This window comes from Peromyscus leucopus, chromosome 23, assembly GCF_004664715.2.
Source record: "Peromyscus leucopus breed LL Stock chromosome 23, UCI_PerLeu_2.1, whole genome shotgun sequence".
Classification (NCBI taxonomy): Eukaryota; Metazoa; Chordata; class Mammalia; order Rodentia; family Cricetidae; genus Peromyscus; species Peromyscus leucopus.
Window position 1 is genome coordinate 44,341,560 of NC_051082.1, and position 17,650 is coordinate 44,359,209.

General features: G+C 43.2%; 1 protein-coding gene across 3 annotated transcripts in view; it reads left to right on the plus strand.

Annotated features, from left to right (window-relative positions):
* Positions 1 to 17,650, plus strand: part of Cyth3 (cytohesin 3) — a 92,819-nt gene that overhangs the window by 51,054 nt on the left and 24,115 nt on the right. For all 3 annotated transcript variants that reach the window (XM_037198488.1, XM_028890319.2, XM_037198487.1), the window contains exons 2-4: positions 14,525 to 14,607; positions 16,564 to 16,628; positions 17,044 to 17,110. In XM_037198488.1, the coding sequence (XP_037054383.1) occupies positions 16,591 to 16,628; positions 17,044 to 17,110 (105 nt within the window). In that variant the 5' untranslated portion in view covers positions 14,525 to 14,607; positions 16,564 to 16,590. The remainder of the gene's footprint in view (positions 1 to 14,524; positions 14,608 to 16,563; positions 16,629 to 17,043; positions 17,111 to 17,650) is intronic.

Sequence of the window (17,650 nt, forward strand, 5' to 3'; positions counted from 1 at the left end):
TTGATCCTTGACCATTGCTGTAGTTTTGTCCTTTTCAAATTGTCATATGGTTGAAATCATGTAGTATTGTAGCCTTTTCATATTGGCTTATATGATATGATATATACAGGTTTCCCCGTGGCTTCTGTTAGGCTTTGGATGTGGAGTATTCCAAAAGGCTCTTTGGTGAAGGCTTGGAATCTGGCCCATGGATCTAAAAATTGAGAGGTGATTGGATCCTGAGAACTCTGGTCTAGTCAGTGGATTAATGTTTGTGTGGACTCATAATGGCGTTATTGTGAGGTGGAGCCTGGTTAGAGGAATTGGGGTCACTGTGGATGTGCCCTGGAAAGATAAGACCTTATCTCCCAGCCTCTTGTCATTGCTCATTCTTTATGCTTCCTGGTCTTCAACAGCCCTGCTTACTGCATGTTCCTCCATGGTGTTCTTTCTTACCTTAGGCCCAAAGCAGTGGATTTATTGAAGTGTGGCTTAACCTCTAAAACAGTGAGCCAAAACGAATCTTATCTCTTAAGACTATCTCTTAAATATTTGTCACAGCAAAGAGGAACTCACTAACACATTCATAGCTTATTTCTGGATAATACTCCATAGTTGGAATGTATCAATTTCTCTATCTATTCGCCTACTAAAGGGCATCATAGTGTCTCTAGATGTGGGCAGCAGTGAGATAAGCCGCTATGAATATCATGGGCAAGTCTTCGTGTGGACACAGCTCAGCTGGGTAAGTCTAGGAATGTGTGCTGGCTTGTATTGCTTGCCTGTGTTTAGCTTTGTGAGAGGCTGCCACAGTGTCCTTTAAAATGTCTCTGCACAGTTCCTATTCATGTATTTGTGAAACTTTCTCTTTCCTCTACAACCTCAACTTCTGGATATGGAAAGAACCAGTCTATCAGGGTTGATATAAAACATTTATTTCTTCTGTTATTTAGGGTAGAAAGTCTCACTGCCCACTGTTAATTTTTCAAGTATTCTTCAAAATCTTAAATTATTTCTTGTTTTCATTAAAAACAGTACTTATTTTGAAAATTTAAAATTAATAGATTTGATTAACTTTTAAAAATAGTAGTATTGCTTATTTACAGATGAGAGTATTGAGTCACATAAAGGTAAATAAGTAGCTCAAGGTCACACAGCTAATAATGTGGTAGACATAAGATTTGAGACATAGCATTTCTGTGAGACTCGTGCCTAGAGGTTCTGACTTGAAAGGTCTGGGACAAGGTCTGGGAACTGTGTTTCAAACATGCACCTCTGTGTGTGAATGTGTATGTGCAGGTGTATGGGGGTACATGGAGACCAGAGGACTGTGTCAGGTGTCTTTACCTTACTTTGGGGATAGAGTCTCTCACTGCGCCTGGAGCTTTTCTAGTTGCCCAGGCTAGATGGCTGCTAATTCCTCAGGGATCCTCCTGCCTCTGCCTCCCCAGCCATGAGATTACAAGTGTACACAGTTGTACCTGGCTTTTTATGTAGGTGTTGGGAACCCAGACTCCAGTCATCATACTTGTGCAGTAAGCACTTATTTACTGAGCATCTTCCAGATATGTGCTTCTGGTGGAGGTTTACAGACCACATGATAAAAACTGCTGCTGAAATTGGCTAGAATCAGACATGTTTTGTTGCAGATTTTAGAGAGCTGACTGAGTTCTTGTTTCTTGTGTTTAGTTTTGCTGAATGGAGCCAGGGAGTAAACTGCCCTCTACCACTGCCTTCAGTAACACATGACTACAGTGCTTCTTCTGTTCCTTGGTGGTGGTTGACTGCATCACCAAACAGGAAGGGCAATAATTGTGGGTTGTATGCCAGTTGTCAAGAGGATGTTTATATGGAGTCCAGAAGGCTAACTTGGGGACATTGCAATGACAGTTTTTTGTTTTTGTTTTTAATATGCAACACTGTGTCTAAAGACAAGGCAGCCATTTAAAAATTATAATAATTGGGGCTGGAGAGATGGCTCAGCCGTTAAAGGCTAGGCTCACAACCAAAAAAAAAAATTATAGTAATTGCCCTGATTCTCAATTTTTGCTGTTTTTTTAATCTATACAATGTGCTAGTTTATTTATTTATTTAAGAAAATTCAAGACAGGGTTTTTTTGTTTAATAGTCTTGGCTGTTCTTGGAGCTTGCTTTGTAGACCAGACTGACTTAGAATTCAGAGATCCACCTGCCTCTGCTTTCCAGGTGCTGGGATTAAAGGTATGAACCACCACCGCCCAGCACTAATGTGCTAATTTTTAAACTATTTTTTTCTACTGTGAGACAAAAGTAATAACTTTGGGCAGAAAAAAATGGGCTATTCCATACAAAGTCAGCATTCTTGATAGCTGCAAGTCACTGATTGACACTGGTTCTTACTGTCTGGTTCTCAGATGCCATTTCACTGCCTTTATTTTTTAGGAAACACTTTGCTATCAAGGGTTGAAAGGAGTCAACTATTCAGATGTAGACTTTAAAAATTTTAAGAGGTGAGTGTGTGTGTGTGTGTGTGTATGCTTGTGTATGTGATGCATGTGCCCATGTGTGCACATGTATAGGCCAGAGTAGATTCTTCATCTTACTGCATTAAGACAGAACCTCTCTCTGAACCAGAAATTTGCTGGTTGGGCTAGGCTGGCTGGTCATGGGCTCTCACCTGACTCCACAGCTCTGATGCCAGGGTTATAGGCTTACATAGCCATGCCTGGATTCTTATATGGGTGCCAGGGGTTTGAACTCAGGCCCTCATGTTTGCAGAGGCAGCACTCTAACCCACTAGTCATGCCCTGGTCCCTAGATGGAGACTCTTAAGGGTAAGAAGGTGTATGCTGTAGATTGGGTTGCAAATACTTGCCAAAGTCTCATATGGTAAAAACTTAGTTCCCAGTATGGCACTTTTAAGAGATGGTGAACCTTGAAGAAATGAGGCCTAGAGGGAAGCTATAGTTCATCAGAGGTGTGCTTTTGAAGGGGATTTTTAGATTCTTGTTTTTTCCTTTCTCTTGTCCGTTCCTGGCCATAAAGTAGTTTCATTTTGATCATTTGTCCATTGTCCCAAGCCCAGAAGCAACAGGGCCAAATAACTATGGACTTGATTTTAACCTCCGAAACTCCAAGCCAGAATAAACCTTTTCTCTTGTAGCTGATTTTCTTGGATGTTTGTCGTGGTGACAAGAATCTGACTAACACAGTAGTACCCAAGTGCTAAGTGTACCCTAGAGCTCAGCTGTCTTATTCTGTATGTGCTGGATGCATGCACTGTGTAGTGACCACCCACGTCTAAATAGAGTACTTGGCAACACCACAGAAGCTCTGCCATGCCCTTTCTCAGGCAGCACCTTCCACCCCCAGATTAACCACTGCTCAGATTTCTATCACCATGAATTTTTTTTTTTTTTGTCTGTTCTTGGCCTATTCTCAATGTTCCCTATAAAAATGTGGTCTTGGGGGCTGGAGAGATGGCTCAGCAGTTAAGAACTTGCTTCTCTTACAGAGAACCTAAGTCAGTTTCCAGCATCCACGTGGTAGCTTATAACTACGTGTTGCTCCATTTGCTGGGGATCTGATGGCCTCTTCTTACCTCTCTAGGCTCCTGCACATATATGGCGCACATACCCACACAGGCACATGTGTGTGTGTGTGTCCCCCTCTGTTTTCCCTCTCCCCTAACTCTGGGAATGTGAACTCAGTCCCTCATTGGGGCTTACACGGCAAGCACTTTACACCCTGAGGCTTCCCTCCCCACTACTTTCTGTGCTTTCGTTTTAATTGTTAATACTGTGTGTGTTATAAATGTGCTCTTTTACATAAACTTAGCTTTATTTTTTGTTCAGTTTTTAAACTTAACCTTTTTCCTTTCATAGTTATTAAGTACCAGTTACGCTTTACTGCGTATCACATTCTCTAGACAGTTGTTATAAACTGCAGTAGCATGTTGTCCCCGGATTTGTTGGGTTCAGTTATCTTGCTACATTCAGCTGGCCAGTCATGTGGGGGTTGAGCTCATCCCACCAAGACACCTTGGTGTTTGGAGACTTAGCTGAGGCGACTGTAACAGCTGGGGTGTCTGCAGCTCTCCCTGTGGTTTTTTCCGTCAAGGCTGTGAGCTTTGTCTTCTCCAGAGTGTGGTGAGGTGTGAGGCTTTGTACAGACCTTAACCCTGCACATTGTCACATCTGTCCTTGTCTCTTGGTCATAGGAAGTTTCTAAGATAGTCTGGAGTCACTGGTGAGAAACAGATTCCCTTTCATGACCATAAGTTATGAGAAACTGTAAGTTCCTGTGGTCTTGTTTTTCTCTCTCCAACAGTAGAAAACAATACACCATTTTTTTCCTGCTTTGATTTTATATTTTGTGTTTCAAATGATATTGTGTCTCTTGTCTTTGTTTATTTTGTGGTGCTGGAGAAAGAAGCTAGGGCCACCACCCTGGCCGCTTGTCTTTTTTTGTGTTGAAGTTTTCCTCTCATTCTGATCTTTATCCACCCTCTCATCACTGGGATTTGAAACTCAATTCCTTTCCTGCTTAGCCTGGACGTTTAAGTATAAAGTCTTGTCAAGTCTCCAGCTTCTGGTTTATAACTCTCCAGAGCTTGAGAGAAGCCTGTTTGTGTTCCTGTCCATTGGCTGCTCTTGCCGTTTCCATCTGTAAGATGCTGTCTGTGTAGCTGGCTTTCCTTCAGAGTGGATCAAGGAAGCCTGGGATTATTCTCTCTGGCTTCCCTCACCACCTGTCCCAGATCTTTTCTCTCAATAGTCATTTTCTTTAACGGTGGTGCACAGGTGGCAAATGATTCAGTCTTTGTCTGTCTTTAATTGTCGTTTTACTTAATTCAGAGAAGACGAGGCAAGTGTCCTGGAACACTAAAGAGAGTGGAGACTGATGGGTGACCAGTGTCGGGCTGACACTGTTCCTGTATCCACTAGGTAGTCAGTCACATGTGACCTTGAAGCTCTCAGTCCCTACCTGGCCCTGTGGCTCAGCCCATAGCCTGGCCAGCTGAGCGCTCCCCACCCTGCCTGCCTTCCTGCTGTAGTCATCATGTGACTGGCCAAGTGACCCACTTGGATGTGAGAGTTTGGACTGGCTTTATCACCTGCTGGAGGTCAAGTGGCTCTTGATGATGAGATTCAAAACTTAGTGCTTGCTCCTGTTGGCCCCCAGCTGTCCCTTTGTTCTTGCTGTCAAATCTCCCTGGTGGTTGTTCTGAGCCCAAGCATTTTGGAATTCAGGAAAGGTATTGCTTCTGTGTGCAGAGTTCCTATTTGGTGGATAAGCAGAGACCAGTGTCCCAGGCTCATGCCTTGCCAGTATCCTGTAGGACTGGCATGTTCCTGAACTGACCAAAAAAATATAAAAAATACTACCAAATGGCAACAGGAAAGTTAGCCATGATGTATTAGTGTTGATTATTTGAAATGAGAGTAAACTTAAAAGTTACAGTGTTTTCAGTCTGCAGCTGAGAGTCAAAACCATATGGTAAGTGATCAAGTTAAGTGATCAAATTTCTGTTCATTGAATAATTTGTTAAGTTATCATATTTGACTTCTAGTTCCTAAAACATAATGTTCCTGGTCACAGTTCATAAGTCTGGGATCTTATCTCTTCTCAGGAGAGTTGTAGAGCAGAATGCTAATTTTCTGGAAGGTGTGTGTGTGAGAAGAAACACAGAACATATGTGTGTGGCAGTGAGAAAATGAGTTATAAGGGTAGCCTTAGGTATAACAACAACCCAGAACCGAGAAAATCGCAGCTTCTTGGTACCTATAATTTGTCACACAATGAGACTGTTCATATAATTTCATTGTTAGAAAGCCCTTTCTCATCTTTAAGGTGCTCTTTATTTTCTAGTATCAGTATACATTTTAAATATCAGTACGTTTTCTAAACTATGTACAAAAATCCCTTATTTTTCATTGATTCTGAGATGTAAATATTTCTACATTTCAGTGTCTGTAAGGGACAGAATATGATTGATGAATTCTTGAACTTTATTAAATGTGGTAAACAAAGCAGTAATTCCACTTTCTCAATTCAATATTGTTATTGCAAAATGTGTTAGTTGCAGCCGGGAGATGGTGGTGTATGCCTTTTTGCCCCCTCCCCCCATCCGAGCTGAGGACTGAACCCAGGGCCCTGTACTTGTTAGGCAAGTGCTCTACCACTGAGCTAAATCCCCAGCCCCAGTGTACGCCTTTAACCCAGCACTTGAGAGGCTGAGGCAGGCGGATCTCTGTAAGTTCAAGGGTGGCCTGATCTACAGAATGAATTCCAGGACAGCCAGGACTGTTCGTATACGTTTCTCTATGTAGGGTTTTGGAAGAACAAATGCAAAAACAAAAAACCCAAACAAAACCTGTTAGTTGCTTCAGGGTTTGTGTGTGGGGGTTGGGGGTAGAGGGGGTGGGGGCTGTGTTTCTGTGTGGAGGCATGTGTAGAGGACAAAGGAGGATGTTCAGTGTCCTGTCTTACTCACTTGAGCCATGTAGGTGGCCGGTAAGCCCTAGTCACCCTCCTGCCTCTCTCTGTCTTCCACAGTGCTGGGGTTGCAGGTGTGCACGGCCACCCCAGCTTCTTGCGTGGGTGCTAGGAATTTGCACTCAGGTCCGCATGCTGCCATAGCAAGTGCTCTTACCTACTCAGCCATCTTCCCAACCACTGCACTATGTTCTGTTTTTAAGGACAGTGGTGGTTATCTGTTTAGTGTATGCGCGTTTTGCCTTATGTATGTCTGTCCACCATGTACATGCTTGGTGCCTGCAGAGACCAGAAGAGGGCGTCAGATCCCCTGGAGTTATAGATGGTTGTGAACTGCCAGTGGACTCTGGGAATTGAACCCAGGTCCTCTGCCAGTGCTCTTAGCCTCCGAGCCATCTCTCAGCCCTGTAATATGTACTTTCAACTTATCATAGTCTCCCATTTCTCATGCAGGAAAATAGTATTTTCCTCCTGTTTTTGTTGTCATTGTGTTTTTGAGGCAAGGTCTCGCTGTAGCTCTAGCTGGCCTTGAACTTAACTTGGTTCTCTGACAGTTTTCTGAATGCTAAGTTTACAGGTGTGCACTACTATGTCTAACTAGGTTAAGTTCATAGCGATGTGCTTTTATTTCTTCCTCCTAGTCCTCTGTTCTTTTTCTTTTACATAAGTGCTAAACCAATATCCTTTTTGCTTTTGTTTTCAACAGCAGCAGTAAATCTTTTCAAGAGATTTGCATCAGGACTGGAAAACTTTTGCTCACACAGCTACCCTTTGAGCACTTGACATTGTTTCGTATAGATTTTCATTTGATACCCCTTTGCGCACCCACCTGCAGATCTGTTAAAGATAATTATTTTGCTGGGCGGTGGTGGTGCATGCCTTTAATCCCTGCACTCGGGAGGCAGAGCCAGGCGTATCTCTGTGAGTTCGAGGCCAGCCTGGTCTGCAGAGCAAGATCCAGGACAGGCACCAAAGCTACACAGAGAAACCCTGTCTCAAAAAACCAAAAACAAAAAAAAAAACCAAAAAAAAAAAAAAAAAAAAAAAAATTATTTTAAGTTTTATTGTCTGAAAAGTAGCTTGTTTAACCTTTTTTAAAAGCTATTTTACAAGGTTTGGGATTTTGTTTACTTTCTCCCTCATTTTGGACAAAATTTTAAGTTCAATTTTAGTTACCCATCATGGCTGGGAGCAGATTTCACCAACTCTAGGGTGCTTTGATTTTTGTAAATCTTCGTTTGAGGCAGGGCCTGGTCCAGGACATGAATTGGTTCTGAATCTTCTCTGAAGCCGAGCCAGCAGCAGAAACAGGATTTCCTGCCTTCCACTCTGTTTTTCCCTTGTGAAAACATTTAGGTTTGCTCTCCAGAATTCAGACCAAAATATTGAAACTATACCTGCTGTTACAACTATCATAGACTCATGCTTTCGGTCCTGTTGCTTTCTTAGAGGTCACCAAGTCTGCAAATAAAGAACTCAGGCCTGTCTCCATGTGGTCAGAATTCTATGGCAAATCCAACCTGCTTCAGGGGATTTCACACACTAGTCGTTGTAGTTAATTAGCGTTTGTTTTGGTTTGTTTTACAAGTACATATATTTTAATTATTCATGGTAAGTAAGAGAAATTTAAATCCATTTGAGAAAAATGAAAATTACAAGAATTTCTATAGAAAATACAACCTCAAGTGTTAAAAGCTTAACATAAACCAACTGCATAAAAATCAGCATTTAGGAAACTCAGAAATAGTAATATTAGTAGGGACAAGGGAAAAAAGAGAGAGGGGCTGAGGCAAGACAATGAAACATGAATGGAATCTTCAAAGGCGTTTTTAGAAACGGGAATTCATAGCGAGCAACAAACACAAACCTGACCAGGAATGAGACCTTGGATACAGCAGATTCAGAGCTGGAATAAAATGAAGAACAAATTAAAAAACTACAGCCCAAATCCCCAGATCTTAAATAGCTTAATCCAGATGTTACTACCTACCCCCATTCAGAATGAAATGTGAGAAACACAGGTCAGAGGTATAGGCTTTCATTCAGAACTTTTCACCCTGTAAAGCCAGTGTTAGGAAAACAATTTTGTTTACAAAGCATACCTGTTGACATGAAAAAGTTGTGTGTCACAGGATTTATGTGAGGTGTATTTATATATGATCAGCAGATCTCAAACTTTTTTAGTGAGTGGATCTTGAAATAATTGGCTTCCCAGCCTCCCGGTGTTCCGAGATGGGGTAGTTGTGCCCAGTGGTTGTCAAGCTTCCTGTTCTACTCCTGAAAACAAAACTGGTGGTTCTCTAAGCACCTCCTTCTGCAAGCCACTGTGGTTTCAAACACTGCAACCTCTGGGAAGATTCATCAAAGAATCCTCTTGTTTTAAGCCATTTTAAAAGTATAGATCCTGTCCGTTCATAGTGAGAGCATGCAGGATAGACAGGGTAAGCTGCCAGTGTGAACATGCTCGGGGTAGTGTCTTCCCTGCTTCTCTGCCCTGAGTGCTCTGGTGTCATGAGGAAGTGCTTCTCACCCATACCTCCATATTTACTGCTCTGGCCTTTGTGTAGAATATGGTGAAATGTTATAAATTGAGCAATCTCCAACTTCAGCCTACCCACCAACCTAAAAAACTGGGTGAGTTCAAGGCCAACCTGGCTAACTTAGCAAGACTGTCTCAAATAGAGAAAGTGTTGGGAGTATAGCTCAGTTGTGCAAGGCCTGCCAACCCCCAACAAAAAAAAGGTTCAAAACTGGGCTGGGTAATAGTTCTGTGGTAGGTAGCTGCCTAGTGTGCACAAGACTATAACTTTCATATCCAGCATCACAAATAAAAGGGAGGGAAGGAGGAGAGAAAGAAGAAAGAGAAAAAGGAATGGGGAGGGGTTAAATCCTCACAGAAACTTATATTAGTAATGCCCGGAAAGATGTATCCCAGACAGATTACTCCTAACCTAATGAACTGACGTTTGACAGTTTTCTAGTCTGGTAAAGAAATAGTGACACTAAAATAAGTTACAGAAAATCGAGGTGTGCACAAATGCACAGTGGACGGCAAAGGTGCACAGTGAAAGCATGTACCATGAACCTAACGGTTGGCTGAGCATATAGTCTCTCCACACACTGAGCAACAGTGAAGAGATGCCTGAGAAGAAGGTCTGTGTCAAAGATCTTTGTTCAGTAGGGTATAATGGAAATTGTAACGTTGCAGCAGGCCTCCCAATCCTCCTCCTAAGAGATGTGAGAGCAACATTCCGAGCACCAGCAGAGATTTCATTAAGCCAGCAGTGCTTGCAGAAAACATACTGTTGGTTGACTTCTTACTGCCTTCAGGCTGACTTCAAGTTGATGTCATCCTCAGGAGAAGCAGTAACGTATCCGATGACTCCCTTAACCTTACACCAGGTACACACCCACCTCCGCTGAAAATTTAACTCACAGACGAATGATGTCAAGGCCCTCCACAGTGAAGCTGTCATCCATTATTGCAGCTAGGAAAAGAAAGCACAGAGAGAGATTGCTTCATGTCGCTTCTGTTGAATGCCTCTTACAAATGTTGAAGGTCATGTGGATGAACATCATTGCCTTTTTTCTTTTGCGAGACAGGGTTTTGCAGTGTAGCTCTGGCTGTCCTCAAATTCCCTTTGTAGACTAGTCTGACATCGAACTCACAGAGATCTGCCTGCCTCTGCCTCCACAGTACTGAAAGTAAAGGTGTGCACCACCACTGCCTGGCTATGCCTTTTTTTCTTACTTGAAGTTGGAGGAAATATTTTTCACTATGACACCTTTGCCAAGAGTGTCATCTAAGCCAGGACAAAGTGACAGAGTGTCCACGATGTCAGGAAGTGAGTCCGAGCCTTGTATCAGAGATGGTGTGTTGCTGGGGAAGGTCTGATAGGTAGGGAGCCTTCTCTGAGTGTTGTCTGCTGTTTCGCTCTACACACGGTCCCTGAGCATGTGGAATGGCCTGTGTGTCACAGATCCTGTGGCTGCTGGGAGACACTGCTGGTGCTTTACCACACAGCTGTCGTCACTGTTCATGGTGCCTTCCAGGCCCCGGCGACATGACATCACGGCAGGGTAGAGAAGTGACAGAAGCAGTGTGGAGATTGGTCCGGGAACAGTTTATCATGTTCTTTTATCCTGTATAGTAATGTGCACACTGAGTTACACTACTCCAGCCCTGTTAGTCTTTTTAATGTGCCAAGAGTGTTCTGCTATTTCCCATGCCTGTTTCTGTCAAATCCCTCAAAAGATGTTACTAGAAGAGATACTAGCCATTTAAGGCCAAGTGGATTTTTTTTTGGGGGGGGGATCATTTTTTATTATGAGAAATTTTAATTTTTTCTTTTTCTTCCTTCTCTTCCTCCCCACTCTACCTCCTCGTGCCACCCTCCATAGACAGGGTATCCCCATGTAGCCCTGGCTATCATGGAACTTGGTATGAAAACCAGGCTGGTAGTGAACTTACAGAGATCCACCTGCTGTTGCCTCCTAAGTGCTAGGATTAAAGGCTTGCCCTACCACACCTGACTTAGAAATTTCAAACTTTGAATGTAGAACTGATAACCAATCAAATAGATTCAATAGTTTTTAGTTTGCCCAATTCTCTTTTTCTGAAGTCTTTCAGAGTAAAATTTAGATATATACCTTATACCCCAAAATTCTTGAGTATGACTCTCTAGAAAATAAGGATACTTCCTATGTAAAACACTATCATCTTACCTGACAAAAGTTACCTTTTTAAAATCACATTTTTGTGTGTGTGTGCATGCATGTGCATGCCATGGTGTATGTGTGGAGGTCAGAAAACAACTTAAAAGAGTCAATTCCTTCCCTCCACCATGTGGGTCCTGGGGATCAAACTCAAGCTGGGTCTGACGGGAAGCACTTCTACTAGCTAGGCCATCTCAGCAGCTCCTCTCTCTTTTAGATGAACAGGTTTCAGTTGGAATTTCTGGTGACATGAATGAGCAACCTTGCATTGTTTAGACCCTCATTGCCTTTAAAGGATAAGACAGGCATTGTAGGAAGAGAAAAACTCAGGCAGTTCATGGAATGCTTCTGATTGGAGGAGCATTGGCATCTTTAGAAGAAAATCATCCTGGTGTTTCCATTCATCTTGATTCACTCTTGGCAGCCCTCTGTTCCTCAGGGTGGGAGGAGGAAGACTGTTGGTAGAACTTCTTAGAAAAATCATCGTGCAGAAGATTGAAGTCTGCAGCTCTCCTTCCAGACTCTTGTTTTGTACACGTATGTTGGAGAAGTCAGCAGAAAAGTTTTACAGAGGGGTTACTTTAGGAGGCTGGTGTGTGTGGCTGACGGACTGGAGGACATTTACTCTCTGACATCAGGCTGACCCCATTCTGGAGACTGGCTACTTTGAGAAATGCTCTTTTCGTTAGAGTGGAGTAATAGCTTCGGGGAGGCAAAAAAATGTGTGCTTGCTTATGCTTCATCTATCTGAGTGTTGGGCATTGCTGTTTTTCTCCAGTATAAATTCTTGACTCCTTTTATGTCTTCTCTTTCAATGCTGTGTGTGTTGGATATGTCTTCTACTTTTGCTAATTAGTGTGAACTGAGACCTGAGACAGGTTTGGCCAGTGAAAATTAAGGAGATGTTCTATAGGACATTTTGGGAGGAAGCTTGAGGAGCCCTGCGGTGAGAAAGCATGTAGCCTTAGCTCCAGCAGATTAGAAGCCAGTTTGGGATGAAGCTGGCACTTTGCAAGGCAGAAGACAGACACTGGTTCCGGGGACCTTGTGGAGCTCCTACTCTTGCCCAGTGCATGCTGCACAACTTGTAAATCTGAGTTTGTCATGCTTGATGTTTGCCATGTATTGAGCATCTTGGATGTGTGTGCTCATATTGTTTACCAGATAGATGATATTGCAGGGCATTATTTCTTTTAAAAATCTATCTATCTATCTATCTATCTATCTATCTATCTATCTATCTATCTATCATCTATCTATCGTGTGTGTGTGTGTGTGTGTGTGTGTGTGTGTGTGTGTGTGTGTGTGTTCATTTGTCCAGTGATTCCAGAAGGAGCATCTGGCCCCTTGGATTCAGAGTCACGGACACCTGTGAACTGCCTGATGTGGGTTCAAACTCTGAGCCTCTTGATGGAGCAGCATGTGCTCTTAACTGCTGAGCATCTTTCCAGCCCCATTATGTCTTCAATATCTCTTCTCTAGGGAAAATCATTTCATCTCTCTTGGCCTCAGTTATAAAATAGAGACAACAGTGACTGTCTTCATGGTGTTTTGAGGGTTCAGTTGTTGTATAGCCTTGTCTGGTTGCTCTTCCCTTTGTAATATCTTGGCAGAGAAGATTGCCTAAGAACATTGCTAAGGTGTCATTCAGTTTCAGTGTAGAGCTAGTAGAGGAAGGAGGAAGTTAGTAATATGACTTATTCTCTGCTTCCCACCTTTATTCCATGTTCTTCCTTCTCTCCCTAAAGGCCATGCTTATTATGAGCTCTGTAATTGTTCTAATTATTTTATGACGTGTATTTACATGCCTATGGTGGTTAGTTTTTTTTCTTTTTTAAAGTTATTTTTATGTAAACTGGTGTTTTCCCTGCATGTATATCCGTGTGAGGGTGTTGGATCCCCTGGAGCTAGAGTTATAGACAGTTGTGAGCTGCCATGTGGGTGCTGGGAATTGAACCCAGGTCCTATGGAAGAACAGCCAGTACTCTTAACCTCTGAGCCATCTCTCCATCCCCATGATGGTTAGTTTTAATTATCAACTTGACATAATCTAGAATCACCTGGGAAAGAAGTTTCAATGACAAATTATCTAGATTAGCTTGGTTTGTGGTCATGGCTGTGAGGGATTTTCTTTATTGGGTTGAAGTGGAAAAGACCAACTCTGAATATGGGCAGCACCATTTCATGGGCTGAGTCCTAGTCTATGAAATGAGCGTGGTAATGCACTCATTGCTCTCTGCTCTTGACTATAGATGGGTGTTCAAACTCCCAGGGCATCCCTATGACAATACATTGGAATTGTGGGCCAAATACACCCTTTCTCCCTTAATACGATTTTGTCAGGGTATTTTATCGTGGCAACAGGGTGCAAAACTGAGACAGTACCTAAACAATATATTATTTACTTTTTGTTTTTCTGGTCCATATGAGAATGTATCTGATATCTACACAAATGTCCTGAAGTCACGTGTTTGTTGCTTGTAGTTTTTCATTCTCACTTCTGTGAGATTCTAGCACATTTCCCCATCCTACTGTAGATGGACATTTAACTTCTTTGCTTTTAATCTATAAAGTGTGCTTCTTCAACATTATTGTACTTCTTGATGCACTGCTGGAGAGTTTTCTACTGTATATACTTAGAAGAAAGCTGCTGGGCATGCCATGTGTGTCTTTGATGCTGTCTGATGTACCTGAGTGCTTCCCAAAGTGTCTGTGTCCATTTGTGCTCCTCGTGTCCTGCTCCCAGTCCCAGCCCCAGGCATTCTAATGAGATGAACATGCATTTTTATACTATCAGTTAGATATGCTAAGAAAGTCCGTAGTTCTGTAAGGCTTGTGGTGGGGCTTGAGTGGGAGGCTAGCTTCACGCTGCTTTCCCACTGTGTTTCTCACTCCGCAAGGTGTAACCACAATGACCTTTCTTAGCTTTGTGTGTCTGGTTCGGGGCATGTTTTATGTGTTACAGATGTAGCACTTTGAGAGTGAAAGGCTAAGAAACAGTTGAGAGCTGAGTACAGCAGGAAGGTCTTAACCAGGTGTGCTGGTTGGCCAGTATCTGTGGTGCTACAAGAGGCTACAGAGAAGTACCCCAGCATGTTAACCTTTGATCGGGGCTCCGTGGGTGGGGAAGGTTGGTGGTAAGACTCTGGGCAGGATAATCAGCATTTTGGTGGTAAGGTTGTGTACAGATGTATGTAGCTTCTGTTTTCCTCTAGAGAAGCTGGCAGTCTCTGCGGGGTAGGCGGGGGAGTGAGGCAAGGGTAGATGCTTCCCACCTCCAGTCTCCAGCCTCACCAGCTCCCCCCTCAAGTTGTTGACCTTCCTTTCTTTCTTTCTTTCTTCTTCTTTTCAGTGCCTGAAGACCTGTCATTAGAAGAGCGAGAAGAGCTTTTGGACATTCGTCGAAGAAAAAAGGAGCTTATTGATGACATTGAGGTAATACACCAACAGCAAAGTGTCTACCTTGAATTTGTGTGGAATACTGATAGGGTAGCTTCAAGAAAATGTGAAAAGTGTGAGCACCATGGAGACAGAGATAAGAGTTCTCTGAGCTGAGGAGGCAAAGACTCCATCCCAGACAGCACAGGCTCTGGAGCGGAGACAACAGTGGAGGGACCAGTGTTCCTAGTAGTTGACCTGTGGCCCCAGTTACAAGCACTTAGATAGGTGCCCGCTACATTTTTGGCAGTCCAGTGTCCTCTGAGTGAACAGACAAACATATATTGTATTCTAGCTGTATACTAAGTGCCTACTTGGTGGTGGTAGGAGCAGAATGACTAATTTAAACAAAGATGAATAAAACAGATGGATAAACACTGCCTCCCCACATTTGTGTACTTGACTCAGAGGCCAGCGCTGGGGGGTGTCCCACAGGAGGGGAAATGAATGAAGCCACAGTTTCAGAGTTAGTGTCTGATGCTTCAGAGACCATTCAGAGGCCTCATGGGTCCTTTGGTGTGAGGCTTCCTCAGGAAAGTGAGTCGTGTGGCCCTTTTTTGAGAAGCTTCATAGTCATTGTCATTGCCAAAGTAAATGTTGCCTCATAGGCCACTCACTGTACAGCAGGCCTTGTCCTAGACAATGGCTCATTTCTAGGAACTTGTTTAAGTCTGAACTTGCTGGCACACACATAATATGGTTCTGAATAAAATGTCTTTGTACTTGAGAGGTAATTGGTGGCAACTTTGGCTCAAGGTTAGCCTGCATTCTTGGAAAATTCTGCAACCCAGATAAGTCCTTTGTCTAAAGAATTAAGAATGCATATCATGTGGACAGTAGTGATCATACTGCTCAATAATATGGACTCTTCCCTGAACACTGGCTGCTTCATCCTGTCACCAAGGATGCTGTCTGAGGCTCAGGGAGGCTGGAAAGCCAGCCAGTAGGGGGTAAACAATTTCTGTCTCCTCTGCTTCTCATGTCTCTGAGTTGGACCTTGTCCTTGGGGGCTTTATCTCTCTCTATTTTTAAAAAAATCATAATTATCACTTCAAATTTTTATTATTACTTTAAATTACATGTATATGTGTGGGTATATGCACATTAATGCACATGCCCACAGAGGCCAGAGGAGTAGGATCCCCTGGAGCCTGACTGAAAGATGGTTGTAAGCCACCTGATACATGTGCTGAGAATTGAACTTACATTCTCTGGAAGAGAGTAGTAGTACATGCTCTTAACTTCTGAGCTGTTTCTGTAGCCACATGGAGTTTCATCTCTTATGAAGTGATAGTCATGAGACTATTGACTGGCAAACCTGATGTCAGCCTAGACATACCTAGGTTTCGGCTTCCCCTGAGAGTTCAGGCTACCCTACCTCTGGTTATGTGTAATGACTACAGTGAAGTGAGCTAAGGACCCACTACTTGCTTTTACATGAGTCTCTCTATTTTTTATTTTTATTTTTATTTTTTTTGCTTCTTTCTTGATTTTTCACACAAGTACTTCAGAACCTGCTTAGTGGACCCCAGTGATGTGTCTGATGAGAGATGGACACACACACACACACACACACAACACACACACACACACACACACACAGAGAGAGGGAGAGGGAGAGGGAGAGGGGAGGGGAGAGGGAGGGGGGGGGGGGGGGGGGGGGGGGGGGGGGGGGGGGGGGGGGGGGGGGGGGGGGGGGGGAGGGGAGGGGAGAGGAGAGGAGAGGAGGGAGAGGAGAGGAGAGGAGAGGAGAGGAGAGGAGAGATGGATTTCTCTGTTCTATGTTGCCTCTGACATTGAGTCTACCTTACTTATACAGGTGTTAGGTTTTGGCCTTGTGATGCTCATATGGGTCCTTGGGAAAGCTTGTACCTGGAAGACCAAGATGGCTCTGAACCTCTGAGTATAGGATAGTTTAGATACCCCATGATCCAATTCCTTCTTTTTTGACAGAGGCTGAAATATGAAATTGCAGAAGTGATGACAGAGATTGATAACTTAACTTCAGTGGAGGAAAGGTAAAGTGTTCATGACTGTACTTCGAGGTTACTTATTGGATACTCTTTATTCCCGCCACCTCCCTCGAGCTGAGCTCACCAACGGGTTCAAGGGCAGGGCTGGGAAGTGGGAGACTTTGGAGTTGTCCATCCCTCCTCCCTGCCTCCTGTGTCCTCACCAGCTTTGTAGGCTCAGGACTCTGAGTTAACCTTTCTGTATCATGAGGAACTCCATTTTTAATTTCTTTTAGAAAGGCACTACTTTTCACCAGTATCCTTTCTGAAGATGTGTTACTGAGGGTGGTGGGCTCTGCTGAACACCGTTGTTTTCTGTCTCAGGTTGACCTGAGGTGGAAAAGGCACAGGAGGGTGTGATTCTGCTGCACTCTGTGGAAGCTCTCACTAATGATTTTTTAAAATTGTTTAAAACCAATAGCAAAACTACTCAGAGGAACAAGCAAATAGCCATGGGAAGAAAGAAATTCAACATGGACCCCAAAAAGGTGAGAGTATGCAAATGATTGGCTGGTTTTAGTGACTGACTGCCTTGGAGCAGAGATGATCACATCACCCCGTGAAAGGATGGAGGTGATGTTTCATTTTGTTACAAGCAGGATGAAGCAGGTGCTTCTGATTGAATTGTTACCTGGACCTAAAGGTCTTTCTCACAGTGTGGGGACCTGAGTGCAGGTGCAATCAGTGGAAGCCCCTGGGCTCAGTTTGTGGGGTACTCCAGGTCCAGGTACTCTAGTCAGCCCCATGGTGTCTGCCTACCACATTCAAGGGAGTCAGTGTTTCCTCAGGCTCTGTCAAATTGCTTAATAGGTTTCACTTTGTGTCCCTTTTGACCTGAAATGTATTTTTTATGCTAATTGCTGGTTCTATTCAATTATTTATAATTAAGTTGCTCAATAAAAGTAAAAAGCTCATTCAGTCTGCATATGGCTTTTTGCTGGGGAAAAATACCAAAATCTTTTGGTTATAGACATGGTTGTGATACTTGCCTTAGTCAGCTGAGCTGTTGCATCAAAATACCACAGACT